Source organism: Zeus faber (assembly GCF_960531495.2).
Source record: "Zeus faber genome assembly, chromosome: 9".
In the NCBI taxonomy this organism is placed as follows: Eukaryota; Metazoa; Chordata; class Actinopteri; order Zeiformes; family Zeidae; genus Zeus; species Zeus faber.
Genome location: NC_137197.1, coordinates 15,515,032 through 15,539,672, shown reverse-complemented (window position 1 = coordinate 15,539,672; position 24,641 = coordinate 15,515,032). Strand labels below are relative to the sequence as shown.

General features: G+C 45.2%; 2 protein-coding genes across 2 annotated transcripts in view; both read right to left on the bottom strand.

The window, feature by feature from the left end:
* Window positions 1–305: 305 nt before the first annotated feature.
* c1qtnf5 (C1q and TNF related 5) lies at window positions 306–5,175 on the bottom strand. The gene is made up of 3 exons (XM_080006934.1): window positions 4,962–5,175; window positions 2,356–2,606; window positions 306–2,265 (listed from the first exon to the last, which is right to left on the bottom strand). The coding sequence occupies exons 2-3, from the start codon at window positions 2,591–2,593 to the stop codon at window positions 1,745–1,747; spliced, it is 759 nt and encodes a 252-aa protein (XP_079863060.1). The 5' UTR covers window positions 2,594–2,606; window positions 4,962–5,175; the 3' UTR covers window positions 306–1,744.
* Window positions 5,176–12,736: 7,561 nt separating this feature from the next.
* kmt2a (lysine (K)-specific methyltransferase 2A) overlaps window positions 12,737–24,641 on the bottom strand; it is a gene marked incomplete at both ends in the record, with an annotated part of 38,288 nt that continues 26,383 nt past the window's right edge. Inside the window, 12 exons of the mRNA XM_080006625.1 lie at window positions 12,737–13,012; window positions 13,440–13,569; window positions 13,880–13,960; window positions 14,116–14,220; window positions 14,367–14,541; window positions 14,688–14,762; window positions 14,867–15,093; window positions 15,191–15,253; window positions 16,591–19,230; window positions 21,271–23,911; window positions 24,039–24,191; window positions 24,326–24,486. Of these exons, the coding sequence (XP_079862751.1) occupies window positions 12,737–13,012; window positions 13,440–13,569; window positions 13,880–13,960; window positions 14,116–14,220; window positions 14,367–14,541; window positions 14,688–14,762; window positions 14,867–15,093; window positions 15,191–15,253; window positions 16,591–19,230; window positions 21,271–23,911; window positions 24,039–24,191; window positions 24,326–24,486 (6,727 nt within the window). The remainder of the gene's footprint in view (window positions 13,013–13,439; window positions 13,570–13,879; window positions 13,961–14,115; window positions 14,221–14,366; window positions 14,542–14,687; window positions 14,763–14,866; window positions 15,094–15,190; window positions 15,254–16,590; window positions 19,231–21,270; window positions 23,912–24,038; window positions 24,192–24,325; window positions 24,487–24,641) is intronic.

Genomic DNA, 24,641 nt, shown 5'->3' with positions numbered 1-24,641 from the left:
GGTGACCTCACTCCCAGACGCCCCAGCCCCAGCCCCAGCTCCAGGCCACACCACCGTTAGAGCGGCAGCTCCAGGAGTGATTTCACTGTCTGCCGAGTCACAGCAGTTAGAGGAGGAGGATTTGCAGGCCATGAGGCAATGGAAACAATCGATCATTGATTAAATTCATGAAACTTGATTAACTTATGCACACACACGCGCACACACACACACACACACACACACACACACACGCTCTATGATCTAGATAAATTATTTATTATCGTACCAAAGAGAAAAGTATTTTTAAGGAAGTGTTTAAAAAAAAAAAAGATTTAAAAGCCACCTAAAACCGAAACGTTTCTACGTCTTGAATTACATTAATCAGCGGCGACTGCCCCTCTAAACAGAGACGTTGTAATGGCTTCAATGATGACACTTGATGAACCATACAGGTTTGTGGTGGTGATTGGTTTAATTCTGCCCCTGATATGCTCCATATTACAATGTTTGACTCTTTTCACTCCGTTTCCCTGGGGAATGTAAACAAAGGCAACGTCGACGTGTGACGGGAAACGGAAGTTTTCTTGAACTACTTCTGGTAATCCAAGAAAATCAGGTACCTTGGTCAGGCCTATCTATATAGATATCTATACATCAATCAACACAACATTAAAACCACTGACAGATGAAGTGAATAACATTGATCATCTCCTTCCAATGGCACCTGTCAAGGGGTGGGATGTATCAAGTGAACAGTCAGTTCTTGAAGTTGATGTGTTGGAAGCAGGAAAAATGGTCAAGCGTAAGGATCTGAGCCATTTTGACAAGAGCCACATTGTGATGTTAGACGACTGGGTCAGAGCATCTCCAAAACAGCAGGTCTTGTGGGGTGTTCCCAGTATGCAGTGGTTAGTACCTACCAAAAGTGGTCCAAGGAAGGACGACCAGTGAACCAGCGACAGGGTCATGGGCTCATTGATGCGCGTGGGGAGCAAAGTCTAGCCTGTCTGGTCTAATCCCACAGCAGAGCTACTGAAGCATAAACTGCTGAGAAAGTTGATGCTGCTATGAACTGGACCATGGAGCAATGGAAGAAGGTTGTCAGTCTGATGAATCGCGCTTTCATCGGACCCTAACCCCAGCCATCATGTGGATGGGCGGGGTTAGGGTCGGATGGAGCATCTGTGGGATGTGATGGAACAGCAAGCCTGATCCATGGAGGCCCCCACCTCAAAAACTCCAGGACTTAAAGGATCTGCTGCTAACGTCTTGGTGCCAGATACCACAGGACACCTACAGAGGTCTTGTGGGGTCCATGCCTCCACGGGTCAGAGCTGTTTTGGTGGCACGAGGGGGAGCCACACAATATTAGGCAGGTGGTTTTAATGTTGTGGCTGATCGGTGTATATCTACTGACTGTTTTTTAAACAGCACTAAATAGCTTGACATGTATGTATGTATGAATACATATGTAATTATGTATGAGAAAAAGAAGGCTATAAGAGTCCAGGGTGAAAGTTATGATGTCTGCCAACTAAAAACTAGGTAGTCCGCCATTACTTCTGAGTGTTTGCCACCTTTAATTTGGTTGCAAGTGAAGAGAGATAGTGAATAAACATTACTGCTCAGTGTGTACACCTGTTTACGTCTCAGAAATTCAATCAAATCCAAAAAGGTGTAAAAGCTGACATTGGATTTCAATAGCCAAAGAGGAGTAAGGCTTGTCAAAAAAAAAAAAAAAGAAAGATATTATGCAAAGATATTATGCAAACACAGCAGCGTTTTTCCAGTCTGAGTACACTAGGAAGCCTGTGAAGGTGCTGTCCGTCTTAGCGCTGGAGTAAAAGCCACTGTACTCCCCCAGAGCCATCTGGATCCACACCTGGTCGCCGGGGACGAGGTGAAGCAGCGAGCCGCCCGACAGCGACGCCGGTTTGGGCCAGTTGCCGTAAAACTGAAAGTAGGACGCCGCCGCGTGGCCATTTTTCATCAGGTCAAACTGCAGGCTGGAGCGGTAGACTGTCGCGTGGACCGCAAAGTAATAGACTCCGGGTACTTTGCAGGTGAAGCGTCCGGTCTCCGTGTTGTAGTCGCCCTGCTCGTTTATCATGATCTTGTCGAAGTGGATGGCCTCCCCCACGGCGATGGGCATGGTGTGGCCCTCAGACAGTTTGGCACTGAAGGCTGATTTGGGGGAAACGGCGCACTCCCCCGCCTGCCCCCTTTCCCCCTTGTCCCCCGGATCACCTCGGTCTCCCGTCAGGCCCCTCGTTCCTGTCTCGCCTGGAGAGCAGGGAGAATTCAGACAGGCATAAGTGAGCAACTGTTACCTTGAACATAAAGAATGCATATCTACGACAATGAGTCGAGCACCTGTGTCCCCCCTGTCCCCCTTCTCTCCCTTCTCTCCCTGGACAGCATCTCGCCCGTCGCGCCCGTCTCTCCCCGGCTGACCGGGGCTGCCGTGAACTCCCGACGCGCCGGGGATTCCGGGCTGCCCCGTGCACAGACTGGCGGGTATCTTGTTGTCGTCCAGCTGGTCGGAAAGATCCATGCGCAGGACAAAGGTGAAGTGGAGCAGGAGCAGGGCCCCAAACCTGAGTGATGCCATCGCAGTGCTGCCGCTGAGAGAGGGAGACATAGGTAGGGAGGTAGGGAGACATAATGAATCCAGAGAAGGAATGATAAGAATAATAAACACAGGGATGTGAAGGTCGTATGGTGATCCTGCCATAAACACTTAATAGCACGGTGACATAAAATAAATACTAACTATAACATTTGCACTGCATACCTTTACTCATCAAAACCTTTTCATGACCGGCTAAAGGTTGTCAGTAACATGGAGTTTTTACATTTTGAAAGTAACGTTTCCAACTCCTGTCAACTCCAATATCAGACGCAGAAGGCATTTAAAAGCCTCTCCGGGGAAGGAATTGAGTAGGTCTCATAAGTTCTGGTGTTTGTTAATACAAGTGCACCTTTTCCACCGCTTCCAAGTCTGTGACTCAGCCTCTTCAGAGAATGGGTCAAGAGCCATGTTATTAAGAACAGCGTGATCCGTCTCGCGTTCGGAAGGAAAAGAAAAATGCACCAGACACGATGAGAGATTATTCAACAACCCACTGCCAACAAAAGATGTTTGTCTTTCTAGAGGGAGGGTTTGGGTTTATGAAGCGAAATCACAAGGAACTAATATTTAGTCGTGTAGAAACCATGTGATGGAACTGAACTTTGTTTGCCATCGATATTTTCCCATTATTTCTCGATATTTTGCACTCAGTTCCCCGCAAGATCGGGGCCTCCGGTTGTTAAATATATATATTTATATTTATATTTATTTATAAAGCGATATTTGCGGACAGGGCAGTGATGGGGAGGGGCCGGGAGCTGGAAAATGTTGAACTCGGAGGTCTTGTTGTTGCAACACTCCTTTGACCGCGAGGAAGAACGACGGCAGGATGAGATTAGATATATCAGACACACTAATTCCTGTTTTTGTCATTTCTGATCCTAACCGATTCGACTTGGAACACAGAACCATCTAATGCATCATAACTCGAACTTGAACTGTGGCTCTGCACAGATGTTTCACATTAAAACAAATGACGAGACAGCAAATACCGGAGAACTTACTGGGAAACAGCTCCCACGTATAGTCCGTCTTGGAGTCTGGCCGTCTGTTTGTCTCTTAAAACGAGGTAAAGGAATGACTTGAGAGAGCTGCTGCTCTCGGACTGACCGGGGGCGGAGTGGTGGTCGAGCAGAATGTAACGGGATATTATTACGGAGCAGATCTAAACTTTCTTGCCCAACGGTGAAAGGTCATTCCGTGTCGATGCGCTCGGCGCCGGCTGCAAGCGGTGACGCCGCCGACTGGACGTCCCACCAAATCCGGTGTATTTTCATAACGTCAGACCTTCAGCGCCTCGTTTTCCCTGGGTTTTTGGCCGCGGCCGGGGCTGGATGAAAAGCAGACGGGCAGGCAAAGAGACAAGACAAACGCCGCGGGGCCATAAACTATAAAGCGCCGACAGCGAGATGAGCTGAACAGGAAGTCGCCGGAGCTGCAGCTCTGTCAGCGAAACGCACATTGAGCCGGGGAGGTGAATATCCAGACTATTACTGTATCGTGATGACGACTAATACGACCGAAACCCCTTTTTTCATGTCGACCAAACGCCGGCAGAAAAAGGAGCCTCACCGGAACGGTTCCTCGTGTTACTTCGTCCTCTCTCTGCAGTTTTCCTAAAAGTAAAAGTAATCCACTTATTATCACCGGACGGGAGGGAGAGGGAGGGTGTGTGAAAGCAGCGAGCGGCGTTAACAGTCAAACAGAGCAGCGACTTTTTTTTTTTTTTTTTTTCCCTTTTTTTTATGCTTTTCTGTCTTCCCAGGGAAAGTTGCCGGTTGTGTTTACAGAAGCCGTCGCTCCCTGAAGGTTTCAACTGTACAACTACTTCCACATGTCACAGACTGGACGTCCTACATCTTCGTTTTTTTTCAGTTAGTGTTTGGTGTTTTGTATAGAGCTCATGCTGGATTAATAATAATATCGGGCATTGGGAATATTTCTAATTCATTTGTTTTTCATTTAATTGTTTAGCTTCCACATCATCCATTATGAGTTTGTGCCAGTGTCGTTGTTGAAGCTCCTGTTAACTTTGCAGTGCATTTTGAAATGCAAGCAAAATATAGCTTATTGTGCAATCTCATCATCTGTCATAAATCTTTTGGTAGTTTTGTTCAAGTTGTTCAGTTGTTAAAGTTTTGTTGTTTTCAATACAAAACACTGAATAATGACGCAGTAGAGACTACCATAGTCTAGCACCCATACATGTAGACTGCATGTAGACCATCAGAGCCGACCTTATCTCCTTTTCTGGAATTTCCTCCGCTCTCTGACACAGTTTTAGCATCCCTGAGCTTGAAAAAGTAATGATTCAGACAATGGGGAAAATAAAGCAAAAGTCACTCACCGGAGAATTCTAGTCCCTGTCGTGAAGCTGCAGTTCCTGTCTGTAGCCGAGCAGAGACGAGTGAAAGTCGTTCCTCCCTACCACAGTCCAGCTTGGAAAAACTGAGCTTCTGAAGGGAAATGGCAACGAAATCCAATTAGAATCTGGGGAGGGGTGGGAGAGGAGATACAGAGGGTGGGGAAGAGCGTCTGGGAAGGATTCATGGGAATTTTGTTCTTTTTTTGCCAGCATAAATAGCGGCGCAAAGAAATGCAATAATGTAAGCCTGCAGTGGAGAGTTGGAGAAGTAGTAGAATGTTTGGGAGATTACATAAGATTGGCGGTGGAAATCTGTTAATCGCAACCGCAGACACATCAGAGGGCCGTGGTCAGGAAATATGTCACCACAAAATTATGGAGCACCCGGGAGCGGCTGTTTCTGTCTTTCACAAAAAGGCATGAAAGGACGTGGAGAGACAGTGTGTGTGTATATATTCACCGATCAGCCACAGCATTAAAACCACTGACAGGTGAAGTGAATAACATTGATCGTCTTCGTTCCAATAGCACCAGTCAAGGGCTGGGATATATCAGGCGGCAAGTGAACAGTCAGTTCTTGAAGTTGATGTGTTGGAAGCAGGAAAAATGGTCAAGCGTAAGGATCTGAGCCACTTTGACAGGGGCCAAATGGTGATGGCCAGACGACTGGGTCAGAGCGTCTCCAAAACAGCAGGTCTTGTGGGGAGTTCCCAGTATGCAGTGGTTAGTACCTACCAAAGGTGCTCCAAGGAAGGACGACCTGTGAACCGGTGACAGGGTCATGGGCGCCCATGGGCTCGTTGACGCGCGTCAGGAACAAGTCTAGCCCGTCTGGTCCGATCCCACAGCAGAACTACTGTTGTACAAATTGCTGAAAAAGTCAATGCTGCTATGATAGAAAGGTGTCAGAACACACAGTGCATCACAGCTCGCGGCGTACAGGGCTGTGTAGCCGCAGACCGCTCAGAGTGTCCATGTTGACCCCTGTCCACCGCCAAAAGCTCCTACAATGGGCACGTGAGCGTCGGAACAGGTCAGAGCTCTTTTTGGCGGTGGTTTTAATGTTGTGGCTGATAAGTGTATGTAAACACAAGCATAAACATGCACGTACAAGCATGGTGTACTGTAGCTATCCATGCAAGACAAAGATCCAAATCTATTGCGTTGAACTGATAGATGATGAGTTCCCTAAAATGTATGTCCATGGGTTCAAAAATAGTGATTTCAATGAAACCCTGGAACCGTTGTCACGATCGTGCATGGGAGATATAGACGCAAAGGATCATGACTTCAGTGAAGAAACCTAAAGTCAAACACAACCAAAATGAAGTTGGAATGTGACTTGGTGAAGTGGTTATATTTTAGTTGAGTGTGTGCCAGACTGAAGGCAGTTGAATATGAAAAGCATTTAAGCCTGTGATTGAGCCTCGACACGCTACTTATTCTCCTTTTCTTGTCCTTATAATAATCAAATACATGATAAAAATGGAAAACTGAATCTGAACTGGCTTCTCATTATCAGGAGGAAACCGTATGATGCGATTCATTAATGCGTTGAACACATCTCCGCATCGCTATGAACACAATAAACCTCCCACGTCCAATCCAACATCCAGGTGTAGTGCGAGGCCACATAAAGAACATGGAGCCGTGCTCTCCATAAGGGCCTGTTTACCGGGCTTTAAACACTCAAACTGTAGCTTGTTATGGGACCCGGGCCGGCCCGGTGGGGGAAGGGGTGTCAATGGCTTTTGAACATTTACTTTCCTCTTCTTATCAGCCATTTGTCCATTATGCTGGCCTTGCAAAGGGACTTCACAAGGCTCCCGTGGCGGCAGTGAGCTGGAACCCAAATGAGCTGGAGCGGTAAGACATGGTTTCAATTAGTATCACAGGAATCAGCAGATTCTGGGTCTGGCACAATAATTGGCTGTTTTTTTTTCCTGCACAAACCACAGCTAAAGATTTGTACATTTAAAGATCTGGCAATCGGTCCATCGGTCTAATAATAATCATTTTTAGCCCTGGAACAATTTTTTTTCCAACAAACAAAAGTCATTTGAGAAACAGTAACTCTATAAGCCATCTGAATGCAGTCTTGCTGCACCACCTCACTGTGTGGACAGAGACATCCTCTACGGCTACCATGTGTTAAATTACTGATCAACCGACACAGAAATGGCCTTAAAGGTAACTTACTTTAAGCTTTGACTAAAACAGCATTCCCCAGTAAAGTGATTACGAACAGTGTCTTAAATAGCGGTTACTAATAGTACTGATGTACAAAGACACTAATGAAATCAACCCCTAGTGTCATTAAAAATAAAATAAATTAAAAATCATCTTGAGGAGGGAATGACTAATTTCAAGTTTCTTTACTTTTCATTCCAATTTAGAGGTAGTTATTGAAGGGGGGGGCACAGTCTTCCCCAATTCAGTGAACTTTTAGTCCTACCCAGGAATGTGAACTGGGGTCTTGATTTAGGAGTAGAGGCAGTTTTATTCGCAAGGCCTTCTCGATTTGTTTTTTTTCCTCATGTTAACCACCGTCCAACTAGAACTCACACTGTTGAATGCAATTTTCCTCAATAGTGAATGGAGAAGCACTGTGCTAAACTGCACTGAGTATTTTGTGGGAGGCTTTGGCCATTGCAAATATCTCCTGATTGTCAGTGGAGCAGCCGTATCAGAGTTTCAGATAGAACTCGACGTGTGCCGAAAGTTTACTCTAGATGATAACGTAAAAAACAAAGTTATTTGCGCGTCCCAAAGCTACTGAAAACAAAGCGCAAGGCAAATAACACCAAAAAAAAAAAAAAGATCAAGAGCCAGAGGAAAGAGTAAAGGAGACATGTTTATTATTTAAACTATCACTTAAATAAAAAAAGTGCATAGAAAATAAACATGATTAGAAACTTTTCTTTTTACATTTCTGTACAAGTTTGTTTCCTAATTATACATTCAACCTTAAGTAGTTTGTGGTTTGTTTTTTTTGTTTTGTTTTTTTTTACTGTTGTAATTTCCTTCATTTCTGTGGTGAGTATTGAGAAAACACTGATGAAGAGGAACAAATATGACCATTATTATTATTATTGAGATCAGGAGGAAGTTGATAAGACAAAGGTATAATCAAGGCATAAAGAAAAAAATAAAATAAAAAGAGCCTGTTCAGCATCCATCATCACCTTTCCATAAGTCCTACCACCGTCCCTCCTTATGTGACACCACATCCCGTCATCCCGTCTTACGCTGACAACTTCTATAAAAATAGAAATAAATGTTAAGTACTCTGACTGCTCCCAAGCCATGACTTGTAAAACAACAACTCATTATGGTTGTTTGCTTAAAATAAATAAATTAAACGTCTTTTTTTTTCCTGCTTTTTAAAATCATCATTTTCATCTCAGCATTCTTTTCCTTTTTTTTTTTTTTTTTTTTTTTTTTTTTCTCTTCAATATAAAACAGTACATGATAAGTACAACCAAAGCTTCGGAGGAGGGCGATGGTATGGGAGACATGAGGGCTGCCAAAATGAAGAGACATTTTGGTGGGATTTCTAGCTTTCTGGCTTCAGTCTCCACAAACCAGGCTCCTCGTATACACATCAAGTAAGCGGTCTAAAAAAATAAAATAAAAATCCCTGTTAAAATTTACAATTAAAAACATTAAAAAAAAAAAAAAATCAAAAACAAAAAAAACAAACAAAACAAAACAAAAAAAACCAAAAACATTCACTACAAGTCAGGAAACAAAAATGGCTGACCTCAAGAAGTTCACAACCACATTAATACAGTTACAATTCTCATCACATAAATACCGTTCCTTTCCAGAAAGAAAAATAAAAAGAAAGAAAATTCTGCAATGTCCCATTCTTGTAAAAGGAACATTCACAGGCACAGGAAAACTGGTACTGATATCAATATACAAAAGAATGATGACTGTTAGTTTCATCTAAGCTGATAGTACTGTAACACAAAAACCATTATAGAGTACATTGAAACATTGCTATTAACGGTAAATCTGCTGATTTGCTACTGTAACTAAGTTTGTCTGTCCATTTCATATATTGGTATAGATACTAAATTACAAGAAATTACTATGCATGTTTGTGTATAATATTGTTGGTATGTATTTATAGTTTAATTACAGATGATGAAGGTGAGGGGTCACTGGTGTGACGTGGTACAATGAAGTCCAAGGAAACAACAACAAGAGGCCGTTGACTTTCTCTACTGGTGCGTGTTAAATCAGAACTAAATTGGTTGCTGTTGAATATTTACTGGTTATTGAACCGACCAAGCTGAGACTGCAGTGGGGATCTCAGCCGCAGTCACAGACGGAGCCCTTGGCATCAGTAAACCCCTTATCACCAATGCGATTATGAACGTTTTCCTCGTTTCTGCGAAAACCTGTACTATAGGTAGAAATGCCATGGTGGTTCACACTTCAGCACGTTCCCAGTGGTTAAATGAAAAAAAAACAAAAAACAGAGCAAACCATTACTGTCCCCTGTGAGGTCACGTCTGCGCATCTTCCGCGGTTTAAAAAAGAAAAAAAATAAAGAAAAAGAAAAAAGATTTAAAAAAAAGAACAAAAAAAACCCAAACAATTGTAGCCGACAAAGCATTATAGTAACATCACAATTCAGGTGTTGTGTGGGAGGATTATACATTCATTTTAGATCTCAGCAGCAGAATCCAGCACGCCCACCGTGATACAGAACTAAACCAGACGGGGGGGCCCCCCGGTCAATCAGGGTATAAAGGAGCCACGCAGTCGCGTAGTGGCCTGTACCGGGACCCGATGCATCACCCAAGACCAGCCAATAAGCACTGCACAGAGCGAAAGGCTGCTGGCGTGGTCCCTGCCCTTCACTTTGATACAGTAAGTCAAGTGCACTTTGCTAGGGCCTCAACGCCAATGGCAGGCATCATCAAGACCAATCCGATATTGTGGTTTTTTTTTTTTCTGTTCATGGGGACTAACAGGTGAACTGACTGAACGCAGACAAAAAAAAAAAAAAAAAAACCTTGCGGTCAAAACAGTCAATGGATGAGTCTGAGGAGAAAGCTGAGCCACTTTCCTACGTACAGTGCCTTTGTCACAGCTGAAGTGCAATCATTGTGAGAGTGATATTTTTTAATTCAGTTTGGTGGCAAACGGGAGGCAGCAGTGGAGTAACTCCGGTAATGGCCTGTGGGTATAAGGTCAACGAATAACGACATAACAAGTAAACAGACAAATAAAAACTGGGAGGAATAAAACAACTGGCCTCAGTGGCATGTTGGCTCCAGATTAGCATAAAAACAGCAGCCGAGATAGAGCGTCTTTACGGTCAGGCCGTCCAGGTTTACAATTCCCCACTACAGCCGACACACAGAGAAACGAAACGGGCTTGCAAGGTACGCAAGGCATATCCCACATCAAACTAAGGCGGAACCCAAAGGGACTGAACGGAAATGAAGTTCACTTGCAAAAAACGGAGCAGCAGATAGAAAAAGTGTTGAACGACAAATCACCGAGGACACACAATAAGTTCTGGATTTTCCCATGTGTTGGCTGATTGGAGAATAGGATCTACGTTGATTTTGTTGCATCAATAACCCGAAGGCACCTCTTCATTAGAAACCGAGCCTGCAGGAGGGGACCGCAATCCGTAGGAAAAAAAAAAAACAACAACAATTGAGCTACGACCCGACGTGGGACTGGTTGTGTTGCATCTGAGTGCGGAGCACCCGTCCACAATCAGTGGAAAGCATCAATTGAAATATGGCTGCCTATAGGTGGACTGGATTTCAAAATGTGATGTTGGGTGGTGACATTAAGGCTGGAGAGAGGAGATATCTGCTGTTTAATATGGACCGACAGCCTAAACTCTCTCAAGTGCATAATAACACGACTGCCATGCTGCCATCTCGAATTGAAAGAAAGAAATCGTCAGCTTTGACCAAATGGTCTTGGATAGAGAGCTCCTGGTGGACTGAACTCGATAGGACCAAGCCACAGACCAACGTCAGTCTTTGGAATCAAAGAAAACATTCAGGCTACAAATTAAACAAACAAAAAAAAAACAAAAAAAAAAAAACAATGAAATTAAAATTTAAATAAATTTGAAAAAACAATTTTGAAAAGGCAGCTGAATACAAAAACGTAGAGACCAAGCATTAGTGTTCGCAAACCTCTATTTCCTACAAAAATGGCAATAAAATAAATATGATCTCTTAAAAATATAAATACCATCATTAAGTGCTATTCACTAGTGAGTGCTTTTTTAGTCTTTTGTGTAGAAAAATATACATTATTTACAGTTCTTTTTTAAAAGCAAGCATGATATTCCCCTGTCTATAATAACAAAGACAGATAACAAACGACACTTTAAAAGACTCAATACCAAATAAAAACTATTTGTTTTTTTCTGATAGTACTGTTCACAACAGTTGGCTAAACACAAGGAATTAACCTCAATGGAAATTCGATTCGGGGGGAGGGCAATGTTTGGTTTCTCTCTGCTGCTGTAATTTGGAACGTCGTCAGAAAATCCAAAATATTTTAGCCTCCAAAGACAATGTCGATAACAACAGCATGCATAAACCTGCAGTTCGTCTACCTACGTCTCACCACACCGGGCCCTCGCTCACGGCTCCCGCGCGGAGGCCGCCGTTGGACGTGTGACTACTAAAGCGCGACAGGAGGGCTCCCCGGTCCCTCCGGCGGTCAGTCCACCAGAATCTCAGCTGCCAGAAGCTTCCTGCGATCATCGTCTGGTCTACGTAGCTACCTAGTCATCAGACTCTGCTTAAATACACCGGTATTTATCCTAAAAAAAACAAAAAACAAACAAAAAACGAACCAACACTTTCGTTTTTTTGTCTTTTTGTTTTGGGGGTCTTTTTTTTTTTTTGTTTGTTTGTTTTTTTTTTTGTTTTTTTCTTTTTTACAAAATCTACAAAACTTCCATACCCATATTGGATCTCCTCCTCTTTCCTATGACCACTGCTCCCTCTAGTGTTTCCGCCTGTACAGCTCCAGTCAGGCTGCTTCGTCACGAGCTCCTGCTATTTACAGCGTCTTCCGCGCACACACCGACAGATTTTTTTCTTCCGAAAAAAGTAGCCTGGGTCTGGGGAAGGTTCTGTTACGTCATAACAGCTCTGAAGGCATCAGGCCACACTCAGACAGGGAGGTGTGTATTGACAACAGCACGTCTGCTTTTCCCTTTCTACTCACACAGCTGGTCATAGTCCCTTCAAGCAAATTGCACTTTGGTGTAAAATGGATCTCCTATACAGGTTGCTTCTCACTTTTATATATTTTGTCATCTCTAAATATATAGTCCACCATTGCTGTTCAAAGTAAGGGTATAGCTTTAGTCAGGACGACCTTTCTTCAAAATTAAGAAAGATGGCCAAAAACAACGACATGAAAGGGTAATTGCTCTGAATCAAAATAGTAATAAAAGTTATAATTGCAATTCTGCGAAGGCTCTCTCGGACCGTTCCATATTCAAATTCTCTAAATGAGTAAAGCAAACATAAGGAGGCACAATAATTTGTTTGTATCCGTTAAATATCTCCAATGGCTTCACCTACAGTATTGACCCCCTGGCTCCTTTTCAGCCGTGGTGGTGCTGCAGCTAGCGTCCTCTAGCAGCTGTGGCCCATTAGACAACCATCATGTTGGACTTCACAACCTGTTCAGACAGCGTGCGGGGGTTGGGGGTTGGGGGCTGGGGGGGGGGGGGGGGGGGGGGGGGGGCATCAGTTGAGGAACTTCCGGCACTTTTTGGTGCCGCAGTTGCACGGCAGCTTGTTGCTGGCATCTTCGATGGGGAACTTGTAGTCGTAGGTGAGCTCCTCCCCGCTGTAGATCCGTCGAGAGGCAAAGATGACGATGTGCTTTTGGCCTTCCACGGTGATGACCCGCGAGTAGCAGTTGGGATCGCAGGAATGGTTGATGAAGCGCGCGGCGTTGCCGTGCACCGTGGCGTCCACCACCTCGTAGTCGTCGATGCGGAACATGTAACAGCCGACCCCCTTAAAAGCAAAAAAAATTATAAAACCATGAGCTGATTAATGTTGGACTTTCTTGTGCCAACATCTGAAGATAAAGTCAATAGGGCCGGGTTAAAAGAAAAAAAAATAAGAAAACTATACTCTGATACAATGAAAGAAAAACAAATTCCCCCAATTTCGGTCAAAAAATAAATAAATAGATAAAAAAAAGTTTGTTTGGAAGCTATGCAATACATTCAAATCACCATAGTCACAAATTAATTCAAATATTTAATTTCTCTGTATTAGATAGAATTTGTACTGTGAAATATTTTTTAAAAGTTGGTCGCAGGTCTCATGAAGTACAAAACGCCAATATATCGATATAGAATCACCGCTGAATCAAACTGTGAGATCCTGCCCAACATCCTACAACTATATCATACAACAACAGATCTCCTCTCCTCACCTTGCCGTCGTAATACTTTTCCCGCTTGTCAGTGAGCACCGAGCGGATGACGTTTCCCGAATACTCAATCACCAACTCCCCCGCATCGATGGTCCGCTTGCAGAACAGACCCCGGCCGTGAATGGGAGATCTGCGGGGGGTTAAAGTAAGGTAATGAATTGTGGTAATAATTGATATGCTCCATTTATGACGCTGATCCACTTCATTTTTGCCATCTGATCCACTGACATTAAATATGAGAATCCCATTTGCAAGCCAATCATACAGCTATTGTTAGCTCTGATAGTTCTGTTCTAAATGTGTTAAAAAGGTAGAAAAATAAAAAAATAAGTGAATATAAAAAATGGGGCAGTTGCTAAAACCAGACATTTTCAGCCTTACGCATTACCTCACGTGTGTGCCTGTGGAGCGTGTCGGATTAAAGTGATCACCGTTCCTACCTGTAAACTCCGACAGTCTCCTTTGAGGTGGTTTTTAGCTGCTTAAATCTCGCAGCCAGGGGTAGTTCCATAGAAGCTCGCCTGTACCAAAAACATGCAAAATAAAAAAAAATTTGAATAAAAAATAAAAAGGATTGCTCTGGATTAATACCAAAGCCTTTGGGCTAAATAATTTATTTTAAAAACGCAATAGAAGCCAAGCTGGCTGTTGAGTATCTGTATACCTAGTAACCGACCTTGCAGTCCTGAGCGGTCCTTCCTCCTCATCTTCTTGGGGCCGGTACTCTGGGGGCTGGCGATGTTTAGAAGCCAGGAAATTGAACATGTCAAAGGCGGACCTCCTGTTGAGGACCAGGAGGATATAACCAGAATAAATCAATCCAACAACACACAACCAATAACTGTTGGACAGAGCCAAAGGATAAAAAAGAGAGAAAGTAAAATATCAACCTAATTATTCATTGATTGAATTCTCCCTCCTCCCTACCTGTGGTGCATTTCTGCGCGGGCCGCTCCGTGAGGGTTGATGGGAGGTTCGTTGGTCTCTTCAGGCTTGTGGAAGCGGAAGCGGTAGCTCCGACAGTGTCTGGAGCCGTAAAGTTGCTCCAGCAGGAAGATCACGGCCTCATGGATGACGCCCAGCATCTTCAAGCCGTTCACGCCTGGGAGGAGCAAAAGACCAAAGGACACACTCTCCGAATTACACGGGATTCGCGACTGAGATACAAGGGTGAAAATCTGCCTTTTGGGACGATTTTTCAAGAAGAAACATTCTTCGAAGCGGGAAGGAGGCTAGATGATTGCCAACCTTCGAAAGAAAGCTCTTTGAGCCTCGCGTTGGAACGAGCTTCTCGCACTTTGTTGGTCAGGGATTTCCAAGCCTCTGTAGGGAAACGGAAGCATAGGAGAGATCACACACCCTGTAAATTCCAAATAGCACATTTGCACTTAAAGCTCTTATTGTGCATTTTTTTTTTCCCAATTCACCTTCGATGCTCTCACTGCGGATGTGGAAGCCGTCATCGCTGCAGATTTCGAAGATGATGCCCTTCTTAGGTTTGCTGTCCAGGACAGAGTCCCGACCGTTGCCTTCTTGGCCCGGTGGTGAGGCCACCAGGAGGGAACCTAGTCCCTTAGCGCCGCCGGACGCCTTGTCCTTCTCCAAAACCTTCCCCGCCACGGTAGACGTTTCAGCAGGCTTTTTATCAAAGACGCTGGAAACGGCAAGATTTGAAAGATAACGATTAGGAAACTCCATTGTGTGACAGGTTAGAGGTTAACACGGTGAGCATTCATAAAAGGGATTTCCACCTCCTGTTGGACCCCTTGTCTGTGGGTTTTCCTGTGTCCATGGGCTCGGGAGGATCTCTGCACCTACACAAAACAAGTTTTTGAATTAAATGTATTTCAACACAGTCCTCAACCTCTTCTTCAAATAGCCAAAGGTTATTAATTCACCATATTTGGCTGAAATGAACAAAGTTATTGAGACTGTACTTGTTACAAGGCTATGCAATAACATAATATTACTAGTCATCTACTGTAAGTGGTTTTTAATAGTCATGAAATTAAGATCATATATCAAGTCGCCCAATATTGTGGTTCACAATGTGGGAGGGGAGAGAGCTTTTGTGTGATGACATTACCATAAAGTTCAATTTCATGAATGTCAGGTGGATTGGTATTTTTTGTGTTTCTCAGCAGATCCCATGATATATAAACCGCTACTCAAATAAAAACCGGGCCTCTAATAAATGCCTGGGGCCTGGTTGACACAGAGCGGGGGGAAAAAACCAAGGACGGAGAAACTCCCGGTGCCTGTTATGTTACTAGCATGCCAGTTAAGCGTGATGTACATTTCCACCGTTTTAATTTGATCAATTAAACAATATAACCATTCTATTTTCAACACTTTGTTGTCCTCGATTACTCATCGTGGTAAACGTAAACCTAACTCAGAGACTTGGAGTGGAGTTTCTTTGTTCTTCCTTCAGACAGCGGAGCGCCATACGCACTGCACCTCCCCTTGATGGTTTTCCTGTGTTTTTATTTTAGATCTATTTGTTTTCGTTAGTTTCTGCTTGCATGAAACAAACATTTTAAACCCGACTAAGGGACATTCAGCCTTGGATCAGCACAGTGGATTGCGTAACGGAGAGAGAGCGATCTCCGGTCCCCTGTGCGTCCAGCCGTTCCCGTGTCTCCGAACAAAGAAAATATAGAAAATAGTGCTGAGAAATGACAAAGAAATCTCTTAAAATAAAAATAGAGTGTTTTTATTGAAGATGTATTTTGTTTGAGGAGCACGACACCCAGATGGAAGTTTGATTTAAAACTCAAAGGGAGTTTTGGATTGGTTTTAAGATATAAAAGCCTGCGTCTAATACAAGCCTACTTCAAATAAAAGCCTGGTACCCTCTGCCTTTGAGGTAAATCAAAGCTCCAGTTACTATTTGAGGAAATGCGGTAATCAAATATGGCTTAGGCAAGTAAATCATTGATTCCTATTTGACCAATGAATAAAGACCGTGGAAAATGACTTGTAAAATTAAATTGTAAAAAGACAATTAGTTGCCAAGAGGTCCTAAATTATCCTTTTTTAAATTTTGATTAACAATGTATAATACATTTTCTACAATTGTTCCCTTTTATTATACTCTAATACATAACATTATGTAGTTCTAACCATGAAATAAATTCAACTGTCTCACCCCAGGTTTGTGTAAGGCTCCACTTCCTGCAAGGCCTTAAGCTTCTTCCCGCTGGTTTTGTCTTGACTCTGCCTACTCCTCTTGGTTTTCTGCTTGACTTTCTCTGCACCTGAAATAGCGACTGTGGCCGATGCCAGTGCAGTGGAGGTTGGCTGCCTTTGCTCCAAGGACCTGGAAATAGGAGTGGTTCTAGAGCTCTGAGAGTGTCCGTGGGTCTTTGCTTGGGTGAGGAGGCCAAGGACTCTGCCTTTTGCTGAGCTAACTGGTGGGGGTGGTCCAGGGGCTAAGGTTACGCAGGTGGCAGTGGTGTTTGTAGTGGAATCCACTCTATTCTTCGGCTGGGGTTGATGTTGTAGATGGCCACCACTGCCCTCTTTCTCTCCCTGCTGGTTGACAGTCATGCTAATGGTTTGCTGGGAGGGCAAGACACAAATGCCACTAGCTATGGATGTCTGGACAGGGGCGCTTAGGTGGGACATCAGAGGAGGTCCTGCTGACTGAAGGACCATCGGCTGATCGGAAAGGCCCAAGCCATGCGGGCTGGCCTTAAAGAGGAGGTTGCCAATTGACCCTGTGATCTCGGGGGAACTAAGGACAGGGGTAGAGAGCGACACAGACCCTGGAGCGAGAATGCCAGTTGCTCCACTACAGGGAACAGACACGACATTTAATACTGGCTGATTGGGGTTAAGACCAGCGACTGTGCAAGGCAGAAGGTGAGTAGAGGAATCATGACTCAGGATGCCAGGCGCGGCACCAGCTGGAATAGGCATTCTCTGCTGAAGGAGAGTAGTGGGCTCAAAATACATAACCCCACCTGATTTTTGTCTCTTGATGATATTGGGGACCTTGCGTTGGGAGGTGGAGAGGGTACTTAACTCAACCAGTCCTCCAGGCTGGCCGGGAATGCCAGCAGTAATCTGAGGGGATGACAGGTTGATAAGGGTCATGTTAGGAGGTCCTACATCAGATGGGGCCAGAGCAGGTTGGCTACGAGAACGAGCTAACTTTTTGGTCTTTCTTGGTTGCAGACGTGAAATTGGCCTCTTTTTGCCATGTGCAGAGGCAAGCACAGCTGGGGAGGAAGCCATCGAAGAAGGGCTGGACACTAAAGAACCCAATTCACGAGGTCGACCAGCCTGTGACACCAGAATTTGGGACTGGTCATGAGGTTGGGAGGACACTCCGATAAGGAGCCCCGAGGTGGTGCTGGGAATGCCAGTCTGAAAGCCTGTTTGAGTGGTTCCTGTAAAGGTGTGGATCTGAGGATGGTGGGGCATCGTGCCCAGGACTTTTCCACCAGCAGGAAAGATTTGAGGGGCTGAAGAAAGACCAGTATTTAGTCCTGTGGTGAGGGTCATAGAGCTTAACACTGCTGTGGAGCTGGTGTCAATCACCCCTGTAGCATTGATATTTTGAGGAACACCATTTGCAAGGGTCTGGAGGACATATAGAGGCTGGAACTGTTGGTTGACCACAATAAGCTTTTCAGGGCCTGTTTTCAGAACATTTTTAGCAACCTGAGCCTGGGAAGGCCCTTGGCCTTGGACTGGGCTAGGGCTTCCTGCTGCTGCTGGCGGGGCTGTGATGTATTTCTGGCCTTGAACAGGCAGAGAGGGGGAATTGGGGAGGCCTGGGGTTCCTGAATTCCTTGCTACATCTTGGGTCTCCACCACTTGGCCAATAGCAGGACTGGGAATGAACTGTTCAGGAGTCATATGACCTTCTGTCACCTGAGAATCCCTATTCGACAAAGCTGTGCCATCATGCTGGTTCTCAGATGGCGACACACTGGACCCACATATCTTCTTTTCTGTATTCTTCTCCCCACTAATGGCTTCTTGGTCAGTGGTCAAGCCAATCATTGTTCGGTCTGAGTTTTCTGAGATGAGACTCCCAGCAGTAGGATTTTGACTACTACCAACACTAGGGCTGCGAGTGGTCAGGACAGAAAGGTCAGAAGGCAGCTCCAGGGGGAGGCCGTATGGCTCTTCTACCGATATGGAGCTGCTCACTCCGCTTTCCACAACCCCTCCACCATCTGCAGTTGCCAGGGGCTGGGAAAAGTCCTCAAACAGGATGTCCTTGCGTCGATTGACGTCCACTCCAACATAGCCCTCATTCAGCAGGAGCTCTGAGGAGGAGGGCTCAGACTGCTGACCCAGAGTCTGCAGAGACATGGAGGGGGTGTTGAGGACAAACTCCATGATGTCTGATGGAAGGATGTTACCGCAGTCATCACTGTTATTGTTGTCTGAATCTGACTTAAGAAGGTCTGTGCTGAGGGACAGCTGGGTCTCTAGAGGGTCTTGACCTTGGCTCTGCGACTGGGATTTGACCCCACCTCCAAGAGGAAGGCAGTTATCTTTCTGGTTTTTTCTGCTTTCTCGGCTGTTGCTGCTCCCCCCTCCTCCGGCTGCTGCTGCTGCTGCTGCTCCACTATCAGCCTCCTTGCCTGTGTCATGGGACTCCAGTTTCTCAACGTGCCTTTCTCTGCCCTTCCTTTTTCCACTGTTTCTGTGGGAGGTGGAAGAGGAGGTGGTTGTTGTGGTCTTGGAGCTGCTGGGACAGACGCTGGCATCACTCTCTGAGCCATCATCAACACCATCAAGCTGTCCAATCTCCTGCTTGCTCAAGGTCCTGTTAAATATTAGAGAAAAGAATAAAATAATTAAGATTACAGATTTTTTCAAAAACATAATTTTACACACACACACACACACACACACACACACACACACACACACACACACACACACACACACACACACACACACACACACACACACACACACACACACACACACACACACACACACACACACACACACACTTCCAGGTGAAATTTCAGGATGAACCTAAAATGCACTCTAACCTTTACAGGTGAACTTAATTTGACCTTTTGACTACACATGTTCAACTGTTCAATGTTTCAGTACTTTTTGCACAACCTGCTGTTCTCTAACAAGGAGCTCAACGGCAAAATTCACAACAGGTGTTTGATCCATGAATCGACCAATACATTTCCTGGTTCAATTAGAATTGGTATTTAAACAGTCCTCTTCATCAAGCTGTTCACATTTTGACATCATCAGACCAAGACGACACCTAACAATTGATCAACAGTACCTCACCATTACGAGGCTTCAAACAAGATGTTGTCAGAGGGAAGTGGCCACTGAGGTTAGAGTGTCACAGAGTGTCATCAGCAGGTTGCAACAGAGATACAGAGAGACTGGAAGAGTCACAGAAATGCATAGAAGTGGACGTCCTTTGGCCACATCCCACACTGATGAGCTCTTCATTGTGAACAGTGCCCTGCGGAACCGGATGATGAATGCCACTCAACTCCAGGCACATTTAAGGGAGGTGAGAGGTACCTAAGTGTCACGTCAGACCATTCAAAACCGTTGACATCAGCGTGGTCTGTGTGCTAGACGACCTGCAAGGGTACCTGACCACACCACCAGGCACAGGCCTCAGTGCTGTTCTGATGAAAGTTGATTCACGTTGAGCAGAAATGATGGCCGCCAACGATGTTGGAGACGTCAAGGAGAGGGCTATGAATCAGCCACTGTTGTCACCAGACGAGCCTTTGGTGGTGGTGGTGGTGTTACAGTGTGGGCAGGTGTGTCTAGTCAATACAGAACTGCCCTACACTTTGTGAATGGTACAGTGACAAGCCCATACTACCTGAATAACATCATTAATCCAGTCATTGTGCCCCTGCATGAAAAACACAGGCCTCATTTCATCTTCAACGATGACAATGCTCCAGCTCATCGAGGTCGCATCATTAGGGAATGGCTGCTGGAGACTGGGGTACCTCAAATGGAGTGGCCTGCACTTTCTCCAGACCTGAATCCCACAGAAAACCTATGGGATCAGCTGAGTCTCCGTGTAGAGGCTCGTAACTCTGTACCCCAGAACCTCAATGACCTGAGGGCCGCCCATCAAGAAGAGTGGGGTGCCAGGCCTCAGCAGACAACAAGTCAATTTGTGAACAGCATAAGACGTCATTGTCAAGCTGTAATTGATGCTCAAGGGCATATGACAAGTTATTAAGACATTGACATTTTTTGTTGTGGTATACCCACCACTGTTGTTGGCTTTTGTTTCAATAAATTGTTTGAGATGAGGAAATCACCATTGCATGCTTCTACTTAAATACCCTACTTTCATGATATAATATCACTGTAGCGTGATCTTTTTACATTTTCCATAAATTTTACCCGAAAGCCAATTATCCCTAACTTTTTGTGAGGAGTGTCTGTGTATGTGTGTATATATATATATATATAAAATTATACTACTATAAATAAAATAAAATGGAGGGACTTCAACCTTAACCAAAATTAACTGGCCAATAAAGTTTCACTCTGATTTTTTTTTTTATAGTATAAACTTAGATGCATGATAGCTCAGATAGATTAGATGACTAATGGAGTTAAATATGTCATTTTGATCAGCTGACCACAAACTAATTTCCTACGTGGCAAAATGCAGAAAATTACATTTTGTTTCTTTAATATCTGGCATGTTTTATATGGTTCTTGGTATCGGTATTTTAGTACTAGTATTTTTATATCGGGTATATGCTCAGATACCCCATGTCAGCCTGATTTGATACCAATATGTACTACCATGATGTGCCCTGTCAATATAATGTTTTTCACTTACATGTTACCAAGTCCAGCCTCTCCAGTATTTGCTTGTGCTTGCTGTTGCTCCTCATCTTTCAGGAAGCGCTGGAGCTGGGAGGTCCTTCCCAAACACTGGTCAATCCCTTCTATGGAAGGCAGACCTCCACTGGGGTTAATGATGGTTCGGGTGAAGTTGTAGTAGTACGAATCTTTATCTCTGTGTTTTATCCCGCCCTCATCTTCCTCTCCACTGTCCCCCGAAGAAGAGGAAGTACTCATATCATCTGCCCCATCCACCTGTCCCTCAGCAGACCTCCTGCTGCCACCAGTTCTCCTCTTAGCCACGGCTCCCACCCCTGTCCCATCCGCGCTGCCGTAGAATGCCAGGTCCTCCTCACCATATGAACGAACTCCATAGAAAGGCGTGAGGCCGAAGAACATGTTGGAGCGTGCCCGGGCACTGCGGCGGGGATAACGGCGCTTGGCAGAGCCTGAGCCATCGCTATCATCCTCATGGTGCTTATCATCCATGCCCCGGTCATGGTCATCATCGGGCCCGTCCCCTTCATCTTCAGTGCCATGTGTGCGGAGACTGTGGTGGTCTCTGTGATCGTCGCTGGAGTGCTCTTTACATGGTTCATCCTCCTCTGGTTGCGTCTGAGTGTCAGACTCAGAGCTGTCACTGCTGCTCGCAGATGGAGAGGAGAGGCGAGTGGAGTGCCGAGTTGCTTGGCCTGAAGACGACACTGTGGATGTCGTTGTGGTGCTGGAGCAGCAGGAGGAAGCACTGCTGGTGTTGGTTCCATTTGGGTCTGTGTTGCCATCAGTCTTTATTTGGATTACAGAGGGGGATTTGAGGGGCCTTTTCTTGTCCCTCGATGACAATGGAAGCTGGTTGGTTGTTGCTTTGGGGTGAGACTGGGCTGAGATCTTCACTCCTCTCTCTGGAGCTAAAACAGCCTGCTGGAGATGTGAACTGTCCACGGTAGAGCTGTTCTTTCTCTCAGAACAGACAAAGCTCTCCTTGCTCTTAGCAGAGGACCCGTCTCCTCCATGGCTCTCCGGCATCTCCACCTCAGCCTTGGCATGGACTTTGGTGCTGTTTCCCAATGGTGCTTTGCTGCTGCTGCAATTACGAGAGCTGGGGGTTTGTGCAAGTGTGCTGGGGGAACCAATAGCTTTAGAATTGCTGTTTAGAAGGGGATTTTTGTTGTTACTGTTGTGAGAAGCTCTGTCTTTGTCACGATCTTGGAACACCTCTCTGCTGCCTGATGTCCTATTTTTGGAGTGCTTGTCCCTAGAAGCTGGGGCCACAACTGAAGATGCCTGGTGGGAGGTGCCTCGTTGGATGATGTCATCCTCTGCCGGTGCCCTAGGGGGCCAAAGTGGTTTCATGGCTGAGGCAGGCGCTGGCCCTGAAGAAAAGTCGTGTGACTTCCGTGTCCCACTTTTTTGAAATGATAGCTGCAGGGATCCAGATTTCCCGACAACAGAGTCCTTATGTAGAGGGGCTGGTAAAGAAGTTCCAGGTCCGCTTTCTTTCCCTGCGGTGAGTTTGTCTCTAGACTGAGTGCTGTTGGTGGCGGATGTGCCTTGCTTGCTCTGCTTGTCTGCAATTTTGGTGTTACCACTTTTTTGTTGTCCTGTGAGAACGGCTGTGCCTATCGGAGGAGAGGACTGGCCTGAGCCAGAAGGTGCCAGTTGTGGGCTCCTGCTCTCGCTTCCAGTCTTAGACTGAGTGCAAGCTCTGATGTCTTTTACTGAGCCGGAATCTTTATTTCTCTCTGTGCTTCTGTAGTTTGAGTCTCTGGAGGATGGTCTGGCCCTATCAGAGTCTCGGCTAGAAGGTTTACCCTTGTCCTGGCCCGGGTCCTTTCTCCTCTCCATATCCCTGCTATATGGCTTATGCTTATCAGAGTCCCTAAGCCCCAAATCTCTGTTTAGTGGCCTCATTCTTTCAGTGTCCTTTGGTTCTGCAGAGAAAGGCTTGTCCTTATCCATTTCTCGATTACTTGAGTCTTTGTTTACCTGTTTCCCCTTTTCAGAGTCTCTGCTCACCTGTCTTCCCTTCTCAGAGTCTCTGCTTGTCTGTCTCCCCTTCTCAGAGTCTCTGCTTGCCTGTCTCCCCTTGTCTAAATCTTTAAAGCTTGGGTCTCTACTCAGTAATCGTCCCCTCTCAGTCTCTTTCCGACCCAAGTCCTTGCTTAGAGGTCTCCCTTTCTCTGGCTCCTTGCAGGGCAGCTTTCCCTTTTCAGAATCTTTTGGAGCCAGTTCTCTTGTAATTCTATTCTTCTCAGAATCTCTTGAGGTTTGGTCTCTGTTCAAGATCCTCCCCTTGTCTGTTTCCCTGAGACCTTGGTCTCTCGAAGATGGTGGTCTGGTCCTTTCTGTCGAGTACAGTCGACTTCTTTCACTCTCCCTCTGGTTTGAATCCTTACTCGAGTTTCTGGCCTTCTCTGGGTCTCTGGCAGGGGAGGGAATAAGGGGAGGAGGTGAGGTGAGGGGTCGTGTCAGGGGTCGTGGAGGAGAGGTCATCCCTCTCAGTTTGTTGATCTGGTTGGTTGGAGGAGATAGGGACGGGGTGCTGTGCCTCCGTGAGCCGATATTTCTCATGCCTGGGTTGAGCATGGGATCTCCTACGGTAACAATCTCATGGCTTTGGCACTGGGAAGAACCTCCTGTAAAGACAAAATGCCAAAAGGTAACTAAGAAGACATGATTACAACTTTTTTTAAATCTATTTGGGTAATGCTGTCAAATATGTTGTGATTTTAACAGGTGCTGGATAAAACAACACGTTTGTACCTGGAGAGGGCATAGGTCTGGGGCCAGGTGAGCGCTGGCAAGGGGGGTAGCTCGGGTGGCGGTTCCTGGTGTAGACTCTTAACTTTGGAGTGTTGGCAGGGGAAAGGGAATCAGATCGCCTTGGAGAGTCAAATGGATCGGGAAAGTCTTTATCTGTAAGTAGAAATAACACAAAAAGACACATTGGAATCTTATTTCAGTATCTTTTTTCTAGAATCAGATGAAAAAGCTTATATAGTGTAACCAAAACATGTACTTAGGCGCCATAATCCCTTGGGTGTATCTACCTGCGGCAGGAGGGGGGCTGTGTGCTATGGTGCGATTTTCCTCGGGGGCTATCATGCTATTGAGTTCAGACTCTGCCACTGGGGGGCGACAAACAAGGATCCTACAGGTATAAACACAGCGCTTCCGAGCATCTAGAGTACTCCAATATACCCTTGAACACCTAGGGAAAGCGAGATAAAGACACAAAACATTCATTTGTCATAATTTACTCAGCAATTTCTATTACCTCATAAGCCAAATAATTTGCAATTACAGAGATTCACAGCTTAGACAGCATACAGAAGCTAACACGGGTGAAAAAATAAAAATAGAGCT

Coding starts and splice junctions, on each gene's coding strand:
- c1qtnf5 (XM_080006934.1), bottom strand. CDS start 2,593: ATGGCATCACTCAGGTTTGGGGCCCTGCTCCTGCTCCACTTCACCTTT. Junction 2,266..2,355: donor GGGGGACAGGGGGGACACAG/GTGCTCGACTCA, acceptor CCTGCTCTCCAG/GCGAGACAGGAACGAGGGGC.